The 16274-nt window shown below is 37.1% G+C and overlaps 1 protein-coding gene across 1 annotated transcript in view; it reads right to left on the bottom strand.

The window, feature by feature from the left end:
• Positions 1–650: 650 nt before the first annotated feature.
• The window catches only part of LOC131528425 (junction-mediating and -regulatory protein-like), a 29988-nt gene continuing 14364 nt past the window's right edge, over positions 651–16274 (bottom strand). The window contains exons 4-10 of the mRNA XM_058757527.1: positions 14041–14210; positions 12773–12938; positions 12282–12469; positions 10872–10955; positions 10714–10800; positions 7694–8180; positions 651–3514 (exon numbers count right to left, since the gene is read on the bottom strand). Of these exons, the coding sequence (XP_058613510.1) occupies positions 3213–3514; positions 7694–8180; positions 10714–10800; positions 10872–10955; positions 12282–12469; positions 12773–12938; positions 14041–14210 (1484 nt within the window). The 3' untranslated portion in view covers positions 651–3212. The remainder of the gene's footprint in view (positions 3515–7693; positions 8181–10713; positions 10801–10871; positions 10956–12281; positions 12470–12772; positions 12939–14040; positions 14211–16274) is intronic.

The raw sequence follows: 16274 nt of genomic DNA, 5'->3' as shown, positions 1-16274 counted from the left end.
GGAAGTCTCGTGAAGTCTCATTTTTTGTATATAGATGTATAAAAGTGGGGTAAGAAAAAAAAAAAGTTTTCCCTTTGAATTTTGTTTTTCTGACCCCAGTTGCAGATTTTTTTTTTTTAATTTTAAAGATTAAAACGACTTGATATGTAATTTTTTTTTTTTGTCACGTTTAGATATTTGTTTATATATACACTGAAAAACATGACAAAAATACTGACAAAAATCTTTTTTTTTTTTTTGCAATGTAACTAGTAAACAAAGACAAAAACTTCTGTGACAGTGTAAATAATATCCAATAGAAATATTTTAAATCACCTTAAAATGTTATATTTGCATCACTGTTTTCATTTCGCTTTTCTAGTAACACTTTGTCAGTGATGCTTTTTATCAGAACCTCAGAAATTGTCACATATCTGGTTTAATATGGCTTTCCAGAATAATATTTGATGGAAATGTTTCAGCAGTGGAGGAGCTGATTGTGATGTCATCTGCAGGTAGGATCAGACACGCCCACTGATGCCTGTAGCCCCGCCTCCAGCTGCTGTCATGGTGATGGTGGTCAGCTGACGCCACCCAGCGGTCAGACAGAGTCAGTGCAGCTCAATCTGACGATGATGACGGTAACATCCACACAGTGAAGGACCCGAGGAGGGGTTTCTTTTCAAACTTTATTTACGTAAGGGGCAAAATGCAAATTCAAAATAACTATTAGAGGAGTACAATGTTTGGAAAAGCAGAGTAAAAGCAAACTGGAGATTCAAAAAATCATTGTACATTTCATGATATTGCTTTACATATTTAAATATTTAGTTGAACTCAATAAATACAGGTGTCCTGTAGGCAAACATGCGATGGATCTGCGCTTTATTATACATCAGAAGGTCTGTTTTCAGTTTCTAATATAATATTGCACGTGTGGAGTGAGCGTCACGTCTCGCTGTAGTGTTTCGACGGGAATCGGGTTTGATTGACGACGTAAAAATGCATAGAACAAACAGAACAATGAATATGATTCAAACAAATAATATCAAAAGCTAAATACAGTACACGTGATGAAAACATGTCAGATTCCACCGCAGTGTCGCGTCATCGCTACAGACGCGTGCCGCACGGCATCATGGGTAAACGCGGCCTGTCGATGGTCCAGTGCCGGACGTCCACAGAGTCACAGACACAAACACAATAAATCAAACGACTCACGAGTTCCTTCAGATCAAACCATGAGCTCCTGAAACCTGCTTCTGTGCAAACACCAAACCTGACTTCAATGATTGTCTCTGCTAATGCATCATGGGACGTGTGCCCAAGCCATTCTGTGTTATTTTAACGTTATTCTAACGTTCTGGCGATGTTCTTCTAGTAATGTTATTAGGATGTTTCTTCAGTTCTGGTCTCAAAACATTATTTATACGTCGTTCAAGGAATGTTACGCTTTCAGAGAACATTAAACGTAACGTTCCTGTAAAGTTTGCAAAATGATCAAATGGAATGTTGACTTAATGTTCGTACAACTGAGAAAAACATTTTAAAACATTAATACATTTGTAAGTAATAAACCTGGGTATTTTTAACAATTTAAATTGTAATTAGAACGTCAGCAAAAGAATCTTATGTCTATATATTTGTGTGTTTTAGGGATGTAACGATACGATAATATCGCGATATGAAGTCCACGATACAATATTTATAGCGATATTTAAAAAAAAAAAAGGCAAATAAACAATTGGGAAATTTTTTTAAAGTTAAAGTCAAGCCTCTTTATTTGTGGAATACTGTCTCAGTCTAAATTACATTCACACTGCTGTTTCAGGAAGACAAGCTAATTAGAATATAATAACAATGACAGAAGTAGCCATATGTTGTAAAACAATTGCTCTGTAAAATAAATAAATGAATATTTCATAGGTGTATTTCTGCTTTACACTACAGTAGAGAAATCACAATGATTTCTACACTTGAGAGAGATATTTTGAGTCTGGACTGCATTTAAACCGCTCGCTGTCAGTAATTCATATTCTGCACTTTAAGCTTTTATTTTGAAGGAAAACTCGAAGCTTACAAAAATCTAGTGAAACGCTGAAATAAAGCAGAAAACAGCGGATCGCCAGCTGATCGTCTGAAGCTGAAGGCATTATATTGTGCTTTCAGATTCTGGGCCAAAACACAACTTTAAACACCTTCTATATGAGAAGAAGAAGTTTCAATATATTTGAAAAACTGCACGTTTGGCTCGGAAGACCTATCGCTTCGTATCGTCACGTGACCACGATCATATCGATCGCAATATCACGATATTGATAATATCATCACATCCCTGTGTGTATAAGTGTATGTATATATGTATTTTTAATTTTATAGTATTTTTTTAGCTTAACTTTTTATCTTTATTAAATTTTGTTCTTTTAACATTACTACTTAGATTTAATTTGTTTAGGCTTATTTATTTCTGCTTGATAATATTGCTTTAAACTTATTTCATTGCCAAGGCAACAAGCATTATTTTCATTTAGTTTAAGCTTTTTTTTATGTAATATTTGTGACCCTGGAGCACAAAACCAGTCATAAAGGTCAATTTTTTAAAAATGATACATCAATAAATAATCTTTGCATTGATGTATGGTTTGTTAGGATCGGACAATATTAGAAAATCTGGAATCTGAGGGTGCAAAAAAATCTAAATATTGAGAAAATCACCTTTAAAGTTGTTCAAATGAAGTTCTTAGCAATGCATATTAATAATCAAAAATGAAGTTTTGATATATTTACGGTAGGAACTTTACAAAATATCTTCATGGAACATGATCTTTACTTAATATCCTAATGATTTTTGGCATAAAAGAGAAATGTATAATTTTGACTCATACAATGTATTGTTGGCTATTGCTACAAATATAGCTGTGCTGCTTATGACTGCTTCTGTGCTGCAGGGTCACATATATATTTTATTTCAGTGTTTTTTTCATTTAATAAGAATGTTTTTTGACATCAGTGGTGACTGATTTCAGAGCTGGTTGGTTTGGTCGATGGATCAGATCGTGAGAGCAGGAGAACATGAATGGAAACACATCTCGTATCGCCTCCTGCTTTCATACGTAAAGACAAAAAGAATAGAATAAAGTAAATGAATGAGTAGTAAGTGGAATAAACACTTAGGGCTGATTGGACGAGCGCGGCCTGTGTTTCAGTGATCTGCTGTGAGGTAAACACACGCTTCAGCTCTCCCAGTCGGCGCAGGACGGCGCCTCGTCCTCGGACTCGGACTCAGGCGAGGCTTCTTTGATGCGGCGCAGGGCCTCGTGGATGCTGCGGGTCAGCGGGTCGGACGCAGTCACTCCTCTGCAGCTGCGCTCCTGTCTGCGCACCTTGCGCAGCTGCACTCCCTTACGGATCTGAGCCAGGATGTTGTTTCCGTCGTCCTCGTCCGGATCGGGCGCCAGAACGCGCAGCTCGGCCTTCCGCAGGTGGAAGCTTCCGCGCTTCAGACTGGCCAGAACCTCGTCCATCGGCGAGCTCGCTGGGGACACAACACAGCGTTACTGGGGCTTTGTTTCCTAGCGTGCTGGAATCAATCGCTGCGTCGATGCAGTAATCAATTATAGCCTACTGACGTCAAAAAAAATCATTTTCTTCCTTAGTCTTGTTTTCTAATATAAATATCTAAAAATTCTTGAATCAGGATGCATTTACTTGACTTCAGATATTTTGTCTTGTTTTCTGAAAATATTATATAATTTTTTTCGTTTTTGCTTTAAACAAGTAAAAATATCTGCCAATGGAGTAAGAATAATCATCTTGTTTAGCTTAAGCATATCACTTGTCAAGTAAATGCATCCTGACTGAAGAATTTTTAGAAAACAAAACAAAAATACTAAGGAAGAACATCATTTTTTTGCAGCGTTCACACTTGCATCTCAGAATACTTTTATGATATGAAACTGATGTAAACACAGTTATGTTTTCAGAACAGGACAAAGCATCTGATATGTGAAATAGTGTGAATTATTAGTGTGAACGCAGTCTATTAAAGCTGCCGCTGTCTATGATCTCATCAGTAATAATCAAACGGTAATAATGCTGAGAAGAAAAACCCATAACTATGTTTGTCTGTAAACTTTCAGATACTTAAAGCACTCTTAGATACTGAAAGTACTTTTTGTTTATCACTTGTAATTGTCTTTTTCACACCTTTAATACTTTATATTTGCTTGTATGTTTTGAAGCTATATTTACTTGCCTGCTCTTATAATTTAATAAAAATGCACAAAATAAATTTGATGTAATTGTGATGCATCGTGACATCGAATCATGATCATCATAATCGAATCGTGAATTTTATTGTTTCGTCTGTTCGCTCTGAGGCGCAAGTCATTCATCATATATGAAGATTAGGGATGCACGATAATGAATTTTTGCTGATATTTTTAAACTCATTTTGTCCGATAGCCGATGAATTTCCTTTTGTTTGGAAACAACACCACGTCTCTCCTGTGCAGAGATTATAAACATGGTCACTTTTTAACAAAAATGTACTTGTTAGAATTAAATAAATGAAGTCAGATTTTCATAATCAGTTTGAAGAAAAAAAACAAACTACACATCAATGAATAAATCTTTATGTATAAAATTATTTAATTTTCAAGTGTCCTGTTTGTGATTTTTATTCATGCAGACTACAGCTTTTGACCTTTGAATCAAAACGTACTTGTGATTTTTATGACATGAATCTAAATGTTATTTGTATATTTTACTTTCATTTTATGACAAGTAGGCCAACAGCGCCCCCAAGCCGTCTCTGAGTGATCCTGCCGCCGTCACACCCTGAGCACATGTGAGCTATTCCTCTTATCAGCAAGGCATACCAGCATTATTTTTCATATCGGGTCGATGCCGATGTTTACATTTTAAGCCATTATCGGTCGATTCCGATAACGTTCCGATAACATTGTGCATCGCTAATGAAAATTATTATATTCAGTGGCTTTTTTGTGACGATTTTGTTCTCTGACGCGTTGGATGGAAATGCTGCTAACTCACAAATGTTTTATGCGATATTCCAGTTTTGCGCACAAGTTAAATTCAGTGTTGTGGAAAGTTACTTTTAAAAGTAATGCATTACAATATTGAGTTACTCCCTAAAAAAGTAACTAATTGCATTACTTAATTACTTTTTATGGAAAGTAATGTTGCGTTACTTTTTCTCATCTGGGCTGGGCTTGCTTGTATGTTTGTTTTAATGGGCTTTTTATGCATTCTTTTATCGATCGTACAGTAGCGAGAGACGGCAGGAAAGCACCGGGGGGGTGGGATCGGCAAAGGACCTCGAGACGGGAATCGAACTCGGGTCGCCGTGAGCGCTGTATGTCGACGCACTAACCACGAGGCTATTGGCGCCGACAGCTTGTATGTTTTTAATAGGGCTGAGTGATATGGCCAAGAAAAATATCACAATTATTTTCATATCAGTCGATACTGATAAAATATTATCAAATTTTAATTTCTTTCAAGTTTAAAGCCAGATTTTTGCTCCAAAGTGAAAGTTGTAGAACCAGACCATTAATTTTCCTTAACAAAATAAATATCTTAGTAGAAAAATTAATTTCATATGTGACATTTGAGTTGCCTGATAAATTAAGAATATTACTTTTTTTGTCTCTTAGAATGCACATTTGATAGTAGTAGTAGCAGCATGAGTTAGGATGCATAAACATTATAATCGAACATTTATCAAACTCTTCATATCGTTTTATTGAGTAAAATTATATCGTGATAATTATCGTTATCGATTTATCACCCAGCCCTAGTTTTTAAATATAAAAAAAGTTATATTTGTGGCATATGTAAAAGCCCTTTCATACCAAAAATGAAATGAATAAGCCTCAAACTGAAGGAAATGTAAATTCAGTTATTAACATATTTAATTATTGCAGGTTTGTATAATATTCTGAGTTTGCATTTGAGTGTTTTTATTGATTGTGAGGAACACTGAAAGTGTTTTAGTGCAGGTGAGATGAGTAAATAATGCTGATATTTAGTCTAGAACTACAGTAAGATCATGTTCTTACTCCTGATTTCTCTCAACATGGCAACACCAGAGCTGTCCGATACATGAGAAACACAGGAGCTGGAGTCACTTATTTGAAAAAGTAACTCAGATATTTTACTGTAAACAGAGCTGGGTAGTAACTGATTACATGTTATCTGGATTACATAATCAGATTCCAGAAATGAAGTACTTGTAATTAGATTAAATTACATTTTAAAATTATTGTAATCAGACTACAGTTACTTTTTAAGTTTGTTAACTTTTCATTAAACTCATAAACCCCCTATTTCCTTCTCAAACCCCAGTTTGGGAAACCATAATGTAATGTAATGTTTAATGCACTTCATGTTATTGTTAAAAACAAATTGAATATATTTTCTTACTCTTTGTATTTTTATATAAATATGGTACAGATTAGTGCTGTCAAAGGATTAATCGCATCCAAAATAAAAGTTGTTGTTTACATAATATATGAGTGTGTACAGTGTGTATTTATGTATATATAAATACAATCACATGCATGTATATATTTAAGAAAATATGTTATGTTTATATATTGTATAATATATATATATATATATATATATATATATATATATATATATATATATATATAAAAATAAAAAAACATAACAAATGTATATACATGTAAATATTTTCAAAATATATACTGTATGTGTGTGTGTATTTATATATCAGGCATGTGATCAGCTAGAGACAAAAAAGAAGGAAAATCTGACCAAGCCCCCATCACTTCTTAAAAATATATTTTAGCACATTAAATGATACATCTTATATTGTAATAATACATACTATTGTCCTGTAAATATATTATAATAAAGTACTATAATATATTATAGTAAAGTATATAGAATTGTTATTATTATTAAAGTACCTGCTAAAAGTTTGGAAACATTACGATTATTAATGTTTTTGAAATAAATAGCTATCAAATATATTAATTAAATTTGTTAATGCATTTACTAAATATAAATAATTTCTTCACTCACTTTTGATCACTTTCATGCATGATGAATAAAATTATTACATTTCTCTCTCTTTGTTAAATCTTATACAAATGTTTGAGTGGTATCATTGTTTCCACAAAAATATTAAGCAGCAAAACTATATTTAACATTGATAATAATCAGAAATGTTTCTTGAGCAGCAAATCAGCATATTAGAATGATTTCTGAAGATCATGTGACACTGAAACTTCTCTTTGTAAACAATAACAGATTTATAAACTTTTCTAATTAATAGCGATTAATAGCATTCAAATTAACGGTTTTTTTTTACATAACATGTATGCATACTGTGTTTATTTATTATGTATATATATAAAGACACACATACAGTATATATTTTTGAAATATTTACATGTATATATGTTAGGGCTGCACGATATATAGCATGCGATTGTCATGCGCATCTCGTCAGTAAAGTAGATTCTGTGATTATTAATAAATCTCCATCACCTGCTTTCAAATGGAGCGGCATTTAATACAGAGCTGTAGTTCACTGACAAGCTACGCAAGATCACGTTCAATATCGCATTACATTCAGTGGCTTCTCCTACTTTTCTCAGTGATATTTAGTGCCAGTTTATCTTTGGAGGGAAACCGGGCTTGTGTGAAAGCTGCGTCTCACCTCTGCTCCACTGGTTGGACTCGAGCGAGGCCGTCTTCCTCAGCTTCTTCCTGGCGTTGAGCAGCTGGCTGCTGTCGAAGAAGCGTGCGGTGAAGGGTCCGAGGGGAGAGCGGACGGGGCTGGCGTCCGCGGGCGTCTCCTCCAGAGAGGGTGGAGGAGGTGGAGGAGGAGGAGGAGGAGGAGGAGGAAGAGGAGGGGCGATGGGCGAGGTGGATGAGTCCAGCAGCAGCAGCTCTCTGGCCAGAGGAAGTGATGCGTGCGCGTCAGGGGGCGGGGCTTCGGCCACGGCTCCGCCCATCGGAGGCAGCGACAGGAAGCTCTCGGGCCGGCGCAGCTCTGGTACTCCCGCCGAACGCTCCAGCGCAGCCAGGTCCGGAGCGTTGTCCGTCTGCACGCTGGCCGCCTGCATCTGCGCCTGTGTCGCTCTCTTCCTGGAGTACGCCAGACGCAGACGAGTGGACTTCAGAGTCACCTGACCCGGGTAGCGCTGCGGAGACCAATCAGCACACAGCCAGTCAAAGCTACAGCGCTCTGCATCTGCGCAGGATTTTAATGTGCTAAAGATGTTCTGTTAATACAGTGTTTTGAGTCAAACAATAAGCAAAAGCTAAACTTTTACAGTACCTACAGTGCCCTCCACTAATATCGGCACCCTTGATAAATATGAGCAAAGGCGGCTGTGAAAATAAATCTGCATTGTTTATCCTTTTGATCTTTCACTCAAAAAATTCACAAAATTCCAACCTATCACTGAAGTAAAACAATTGAAAGTGGGGAGAAAATCTCATTGTGAAATAAATGTTTTTCTCTAATACACATTGGCTACAATTAACGGCACCCTTTTATTCACTACTTTTTGAAACCTCCATTTGTCAGTTTAACAGCTCTAAATGTTCTCCTATAATGCCTATAATGCCTGAGATCAGAGACCATTCCTTCATCCAGAATCACTCCAGACCCTTTAGATTCACAGCTTCTTCTCTTCAGGTCACTCATGTTCTACAGGGTTCAGGTCAGAGGACTGGAATGACCAGCAGAAGCTTGGTTCTGTGTTGTTTTTGAGGTTTGTGTTTGGATTATTGTACGGTTGGAAGATCTAAACATGGCCCATTATAAGATTTCTAACAGAGTCAGACACTTATTGATTTTTTATCTGTTGGTATTTGATCAAATCCATGATGCCATGCGTCTAAACAAGATGTCCAGGACCTCCAGCAGAAATATAGGCCACAACATCAAAAATACAGCAGTATATTTCATTGTACACATGGGGCACTTTTTAAACCCATCTTGAGTGTTTGCTGCTAAAAAGCTCATGTTTTAGTTTGATCTGAGCATAGAAGCCAGTCCCATCTGAAGCTCCAGTCGTGTCTGATAACTAAATATGCTGGAGTTTGTTTTTGGATGAGCGAGGAGAATTTTTCTTGAAACCCTCCCAAACAACATGTGGTGATGTAGCCGCTCAAACTCTCCTTCTCACCGTGCATTAGGACGATATAGACACACGTCCTCTTCCAGGCAGTTTCCTAACATTTTATGTTGATTGGAAATTCTTAATTATTGCCCTGATGGTGGAAATGGGAATTTTCACTGCTCTGGCTCTTTTCTTAAAGCCACTTCACTAATTTGTGAAGCTCAGTTATCTTTTGCTGCACATCAGAAATATATTCTCTGGTTTTACTTCTCTGGATGATTGAGGGAATTTGGCCTTTGTGTTCCTAATTTTTATATTTCTCTGGAACAGAAGTCATGGCTGGATAATTTCATGCTCCTAGTCACCTTGGTGTGTTAAAAAATGTAAATATGAATGGGAATATACTTCAGAGATATTTTACTCATAAGAATTTCTAGGGGTGCCAATAATTGTGGCCAACATTCATTGGAGAAAAACATTTATTTCAGCATGAGATTTTCTCCCCACTTTCAATTGTCTTACTTCAGTGATAGGTTGGAATTTTGTGAATCTTTTGAGTGAAAGATCAAAAGGATAAACAATGCAGATTTATTTTCACAGCCGCCTTTGCTCATATTTATCAAGGGTGCCAATATTAGTGGAGGGCACTGTATTAATATTTTGAACTAGCTTTTTTTTTTATATAGTTTCATTTTTTTATCGTTTTAGTCATTGTTATGTGCCTTTGTCATTTTTATTATTATTATTTTTTTTTATATATTTAGATATTTTAATTTTAGTAATTTCAGTATTTTAGAAAGCTTGGTAATTTAACTTAAATTATAATTAGAAATGTTGTCTTGCCAACCCAAATTAAATAAGTATAAATTAGGTTTTTCATTTAAATTATTTCAGCTTAATTTCAAGTAACAAAAACAATTTCTAGTGCTTTTTTTATTTTTCAATTTATTTTTAGTTTTTATTAGCTATTATTTTTTATATGTTCTATTTAGGCTTATTTATATTTTAGTTCAGTTCTTCAGTTACTTCAATTTTGTTTAGTTGTCAAGGCAACATTTCTTATAGGTTTTTAAGTTTTTCATCTAATATTTATAATCAATTTTATTTTAGCTTCATTTAAATTTTAAGAGCTTTTGTCATTTTTATTAGTTTTTTGGAGTTTTTATATTTCTGTTTTGCTTCATTTTCATTAATTGTAATGATTTTCTTTAGTCATTATTCTTTGTTTTAGTAATTTTAGTACTTCAACTTAGTTTATTTTACTTAGTGGCCAAGGCAACATTTCTAAAGTTTTCTAATATTTATTTTTAAATTTTATTTCAGTTTAATTACACTTAACAAAAACTATTTTTGAAAGCATAAGTTTGGTTTGAAGGCAAGCAGTTTAATAGTTAATATTAATATTTTGTTTCAGCTTTATTTCAATAAAAGAATATGATTTTTAATAGTTTTAGAAGAGACTATTCACAACGAGCAAATGAAGACATGACTGAGTGAATCAGACGGATCGTGTGAGTCCAGTAGTTTCTGCAGGTAGTGCTGTGTGATTGTGATGCTGTGCTGTGAGTGTTTCTCGTGTGTTTTCAGATGCAGTTGAGCGTCTGACCTGTCTGAAGCTGCGCAGTCGGTCCAGTGTCCTCTGTCTCTCCTGACTGACTCTGGACAGCCGCTGCTCCTCTTCCTCTTCTTCATCCTGCAAACAGATGATTCATGAGATCAACATGTGATTCATCTTCAGCATTACATTGCTGTTTAGACTCGCACCTGCAGCAAAGCTTGGTGGGAAACGCCGTCCGGACTGTCCTGCCGCTGCTGCAGCTTCTGTGTGTGGTTGATGATGCAGATTTCCTGAGAACGAGAACAAAATGAGACGTCAGAACTGTTAAACTATTTTCTTTTCATCTCGCCCGAACGATGCATATTAAAGTAGAGTTCATAAGCGCAGCTTCTTTGTTTACAGCGGTAACTAAGGAAACACTGTATCATTGTTGTTCATAAGCGCCACCTGCTGGCAGAGAGTGAACCTGCGGCTCATTCAGCTCTGTTTCCTTCAGATGTGTTTTATGTAGTATAGTTTAACGAAACTAAAGTCAGACCATTCTGTTTTTGCTTCAAATTTCGAAATCTAATTTAGACTAAAACTGCTCATGCTGCATGTATGTGGATTATGCCTCTAATCTTAAATGGAAAGAGCACAGACAAAGCCTTAATTTGTTTATATGAAGAGATTTATTTTATTTGTGTAACTTATTTGATTTGGGGTTTGTTTTAAAATTTCAATTTATTTTTGTTATATTTAAATTTTACAAAGAATCTTGCAGCAATAGCCTAATAAAAGGACACCTTTTTATTTATTGTATAATGTCTTCAATTGCATTTAGTTAAAAAAAAAATCATGAGAAAATAGAATCGTGAAATCAAAATCGTGAATCGAATCAAATCGTGAGTTGAGTGAATCGTTACATCCCTATCTGCAATATATCGGTCAACACTACATGACACTGACTACGTTTACATGAACATCAGTAATCTAATTATTTACCTTATATTATGATTAAGGTGTTTACATGAGCTGCTTTTAGAACATTCCTTTCACGTTCCTGCTTTACATGTTATAGTACACAGATCGATTAATGGCACACGTCATCACGTCCCCACGTGACGCCATCCGACATCCAACCCAGAATTTCACATATAAATATATAGTTCATCTTCGTTATGATGCCATTTACAGTTTTGGGTGTTTCATTTTTAATTTACTGAAAGCTTCAAGTGCAGTTAATTATTTGTCATGCTATATGTGCAAACAGACGATGGCGTTGTTGAAGCCATGCTCTTGTTTGCCGTGAAACGGTTGACCGCTGCCGTGTGTGTATCCTGTCGAAAAATGCGGCAAAGTCCTAAACGACAATAATAAAGTGATTAAGGTGTGTACTATGTCTATACTGCACCGCGATAATGCGACTAAAATAGGAATACTCCACATGTATTAATTTGATTTGTGTTTACTTCGAGTATGACTTTAGCCGGATTGAGCTAATTAAAAATCTCTGTTTATATGGTAGATTCTTAATCAGAGTATTGTCTTAATCGTGTTAAAACTGGAATATTGTTGTCCATGTAAACATACTCCGTGATGTTTATATTCTGATCAGATGTTTGCAGCTCTGATACCTTCTTGTGTTTGAGGTAGGCTTTCTTGGCGGTGATGCGTCCCCTGCGGGCCTCCAGCTGTCTGGTTCTCTGCTGGAGTTTGGCCATGTCGTCTCTAGGGGGGCTCAGAGGGGTCGAGGGGTCATCGGTGGACTTCATGGCGTCAGGACTCTCGTAGGTGTCATAGTAAACCACCTCCTCCTGCCTCTCTGCAAACACACAGAGTCACACACAGATGATGGCTTAATTTCCGCTTGATGGCTTGGGACACTTAACTTCCAGTGATATCGTCGACTTGATCGCACAGATACTATTTGAACTGAGCTGGACAAAGACATCGCTGAATTCAATGATGAAAATTTAGTGTTTACTGTTTTACATTATTATACACAATTTTTCCTACTTAACGCTGTAAAGCTGCTTTGACACAATCTGTATTGTTAAAAGTGCTATATAAATAAAGGTGACTTGACGGCTGAATGGCGTCGGGGGTCAGGAGTGCAGATGCTCACCGCTCATCTGTCTGCGCAGACTCTGCAGCTGCGCCGTCAGCAGCAGCTCCTCGTACTTCAGGATCTCGAACTGGATCTCGTAGAGCTGCAGCTGGAGCTCGTAGTACATGGCCTCCAGCTGGTCCAGACGCACCATGGCGTCCTCGCCCCCCTGCAGACCCTGCATCTGCAGACACACACACGCAGACAGCAGCTGACACACGCACATCTGTGCACTTTCACTTACAACATGTTTACCGAAACCCTGTAATGCAGCGCTAGTGGTGGCACGCTTAATGCTGTTTTATATGAGTGTGTGTGTATGAGTTTGAGTGTGTGTGTGTATATGTGTATGAGTGCAGTATGGAGTACCTCAAGGCTCAGTACTAGGGCCATTACTTTTCACGGTTTACATGTTACCCTTGGGAAATATCATCAGGAAACACGTGTTAGCTTTCACTGTGATGCTAATGATACTCAGCTCTATATTATAAAGCCCTGAATGGTTTAGCTCCTCAGTACTTGAGCGAGCTCTTATCACACTATAGTCCTCCACGTCCACTGCGTTCTCAAAACTCTGGCATCAGGGTGCCGCTACTAGTATGCAGGGCATTGAAACCGCTTTCGAATGCGCGCTCTCATTTCACTTTCACTTTCGAGATTCGTGATCACACGGACTCTATACTACGGAGCGGCAGTACTTACCAACACATTTTACAAGATTAGATATTTGTCAGTGGTGCTCAGTATCTGCAAATCATTCGCTATTGTCCAATCAGTCATCTCTCCTTACTCTGTGTATGTGGTAAGTAACTTTCATGTGCTGTAATGCTAGCTAGCGGCTAACGTCCCTTTAGTGGCTCCGTAGAATGCGTTATTTGTTTTCCGTACCTTTCTGCATACGGACTCATGCTTCGGGCACACCCCTAACCCCGCCCCCGATGTCATTGTCCATCACGATGTTTCATTGCAGACATCGTCCGATGCCAATTTGGTAGACATCGCCCAACCCAACCTAACACTGTTAGTTGGGGACACTTAATTTCCAGCGATATCGTGGACTTGATCGCACAGATACTAATTAAACTGAACTGAGCTGAATTCAATGATGAACTGCCTTTAACTGAAAATTGAGTGTTTAATCTTGTCGTTTTGCATTATTGATGCACTATTTGAGACTGTAAAGCTGCTTTGACACAATCTGTATTGTTAAAAGCACTATATAAATAAAGGTGACTTGACTTGACTTGTGTGAGTGTGTGTGTGTGTGTGTGTGTGTGTTTATGAACCTCCTCTCTCAGTCCATGTTTCCTCTGTTCCAGGCAGATCTCTTTGGCACGCATCAGCTGCAGTGTTTCTTTAGAAACGGCGTACTGGAGTTTCTCCATGCGCTCCACTGCCGCCCCCCATGCGGCTTTCCCAAACTTCCTCTGGTCGGTGCGCATGCGCTCGTACATCACTGACAGAGAGAGTAGAGTAGAGTAGAGAAAGTGTAAATCAACATTAGACTCCAAGATCCTCACAGTATCTCCAAAACTTCTCCTAGAATGAAAATGTCATGTTCAGACTTTTTTTTAATACTGAAATTAGGAGTGGCTTTATTGTAAAATAAAATAAAATAATTATAAATTATTAAATTGCACAATTACATGCTAGGGCTGCATGATACATCGTTTCAACATCAAAATCGTGATGTGCGCAGTAGTCACGTCGCAGGAGGTGCGATGCAGGGCCAAACATATACGTTCTTTTGTGTTTGATTCAAAAGAAAAAAAACTCACATGGTTCTATATTTGCCTGACAAAGTAATAAATTCTGATTTAAGGGTTCTTAAAAAAACTATAAACAACGTTTGTTGCTTCACGTTTTTGACATGCAGTCTCTGCGTGCGCATGGCGAGAGGGGCGAGGAATGGGAGAAACACACCGAAATGAAACGCATCATCAGTTATATGGAAATATTTTGGATACAGAAAGGATGATGTTGACCAAAAACAGGTACTTTGTCAGGAGTGTCTTGCAGTTGCTGCCACAATACAACTAATTAGTTTGATCATTTAAGTCGGCACCACAACTCTGTATGGCGAGTGCAAAGCCAGATCTGATTGCCATCCGCCAGTGTAACACCATACGAGAAGCGAGAGAAAGATATCATTGATGAGATAATATTTCACCTCGTGAAAGACGTTACCAATCCTCTTTAGTGTAGTGCTCTGTTATATTTATATATATATATTCCAATATTCCAGGTTAGTTCATGGCCTAATGGACAGAGAGTCGGACTTGTAACCCGAAGGTTGCAGGTTCGAGTCTCAGGTCCGGCAGGGATTGACGGTGGGGGGAGTGAAAAACCAGCGCTCTCTTCCACCCTCAATACCACGACTGAGCAGAGACCCTTGAGCAAGAACCGAACCCCCAACTGCTCCCGGTGTGTGTGTGTGTTCACTGGTGTGTGTGTGTTCACTGCTGTGTGTGTGTGCACTGCTGTGTGTGTGCACTTGGGAATGGGTTAAATGCAGAGCACAAATTCTGAGTACCTGGCCACATGTCACTTCACTATATACAGTGGTGGTCAAAATTATTGTAACACTTGTAAGTGTATCAGTGTGTATTTAGCCATTAATTGTAATAATCCAGTGAGATTTTTGTCTGATCTGATCATCATCAGTCTGTCTGGAGTGACATGAAGAACAAACTGAGACTAAATCCAGAAGAACTGTGTCTCAAGACGCTTCAAGAAACCTGCGAAGCTCCTGAGAAACTCTGCTCGAGTGCAGCGAGGACAAAACCTGCTTTAAACACAAAGCATGCTCACAACACATGTTCATTTCATTTAGTTAATGGAAGTTAACTGATCAAGAAAATCTATTAATGACATTATTTTTGACAGCATCCTCATTTTACAGCATCTTTACACAAGTGCCTCAAACGTTTAACAGCACTGTAGCTCTGCAGGAGGTTTCTTGAAGCTATCTAAACTGATATTTCCTCCTGACACACTACAGCAAAAGATAGAAATAACTGACTTAAAACCATTATTAGCTGCTGATCCATAATAACCGGATCACTTCTAGATGCCAGACTGCACTTCTTAATTCACAAATGAGGGTAAGGGTTATTTTAGGGTAAGAAGCAACATTCATTATTAATATCATAATATATTAGATCCTTGATTTGCCTGAACTGATAGTGAATAAGGTGAGTCAAATAGTGTATTAACTAACTCAAAATAAGGTAAAAAGTCATTTTTCAGGGTTTTTATTATATTTATTTTCTATGAAGATGCCTACAAAATCACCCCAATTATTATAGAATTATTAATTATTTAATTTGAGAAATTCAAGACATCTGATGCACATTCCTGTATTTCTTTACATCGCTCTCTATATATATATATATATATATATATCACAATGTCAGTTTTTTTCAATATGGTGCAGTCCTAATACATGCCTAACCCTGACTGTAACTAGACATATTTTGCTCAGATAAAAGCTATTTCAGTAACACTTTCTATGAAGCCC

Source organism: Onychostoma macrolepis, chromosome 21 (genome assembly GCF_012432095.1).
Source record: "Onychostoma macrolepis isolate SWU-2019 chromosome 21, ASM1243209v1, whole genome shotgun sequence".
Classification (NCBI taxonomy): domain Eukaryota; kingdom Metazoa; phylum Chordata; class Actinopteri; order Cypriniformes; family Cyprinidae; genus Onychostoma; species Onychostoma macrolepis.
The sequence above is the reverse complement of the archived record's forward strand: the minus strand, read 5'-3'. Positions and strand labels throughout refer to the sequence as shown.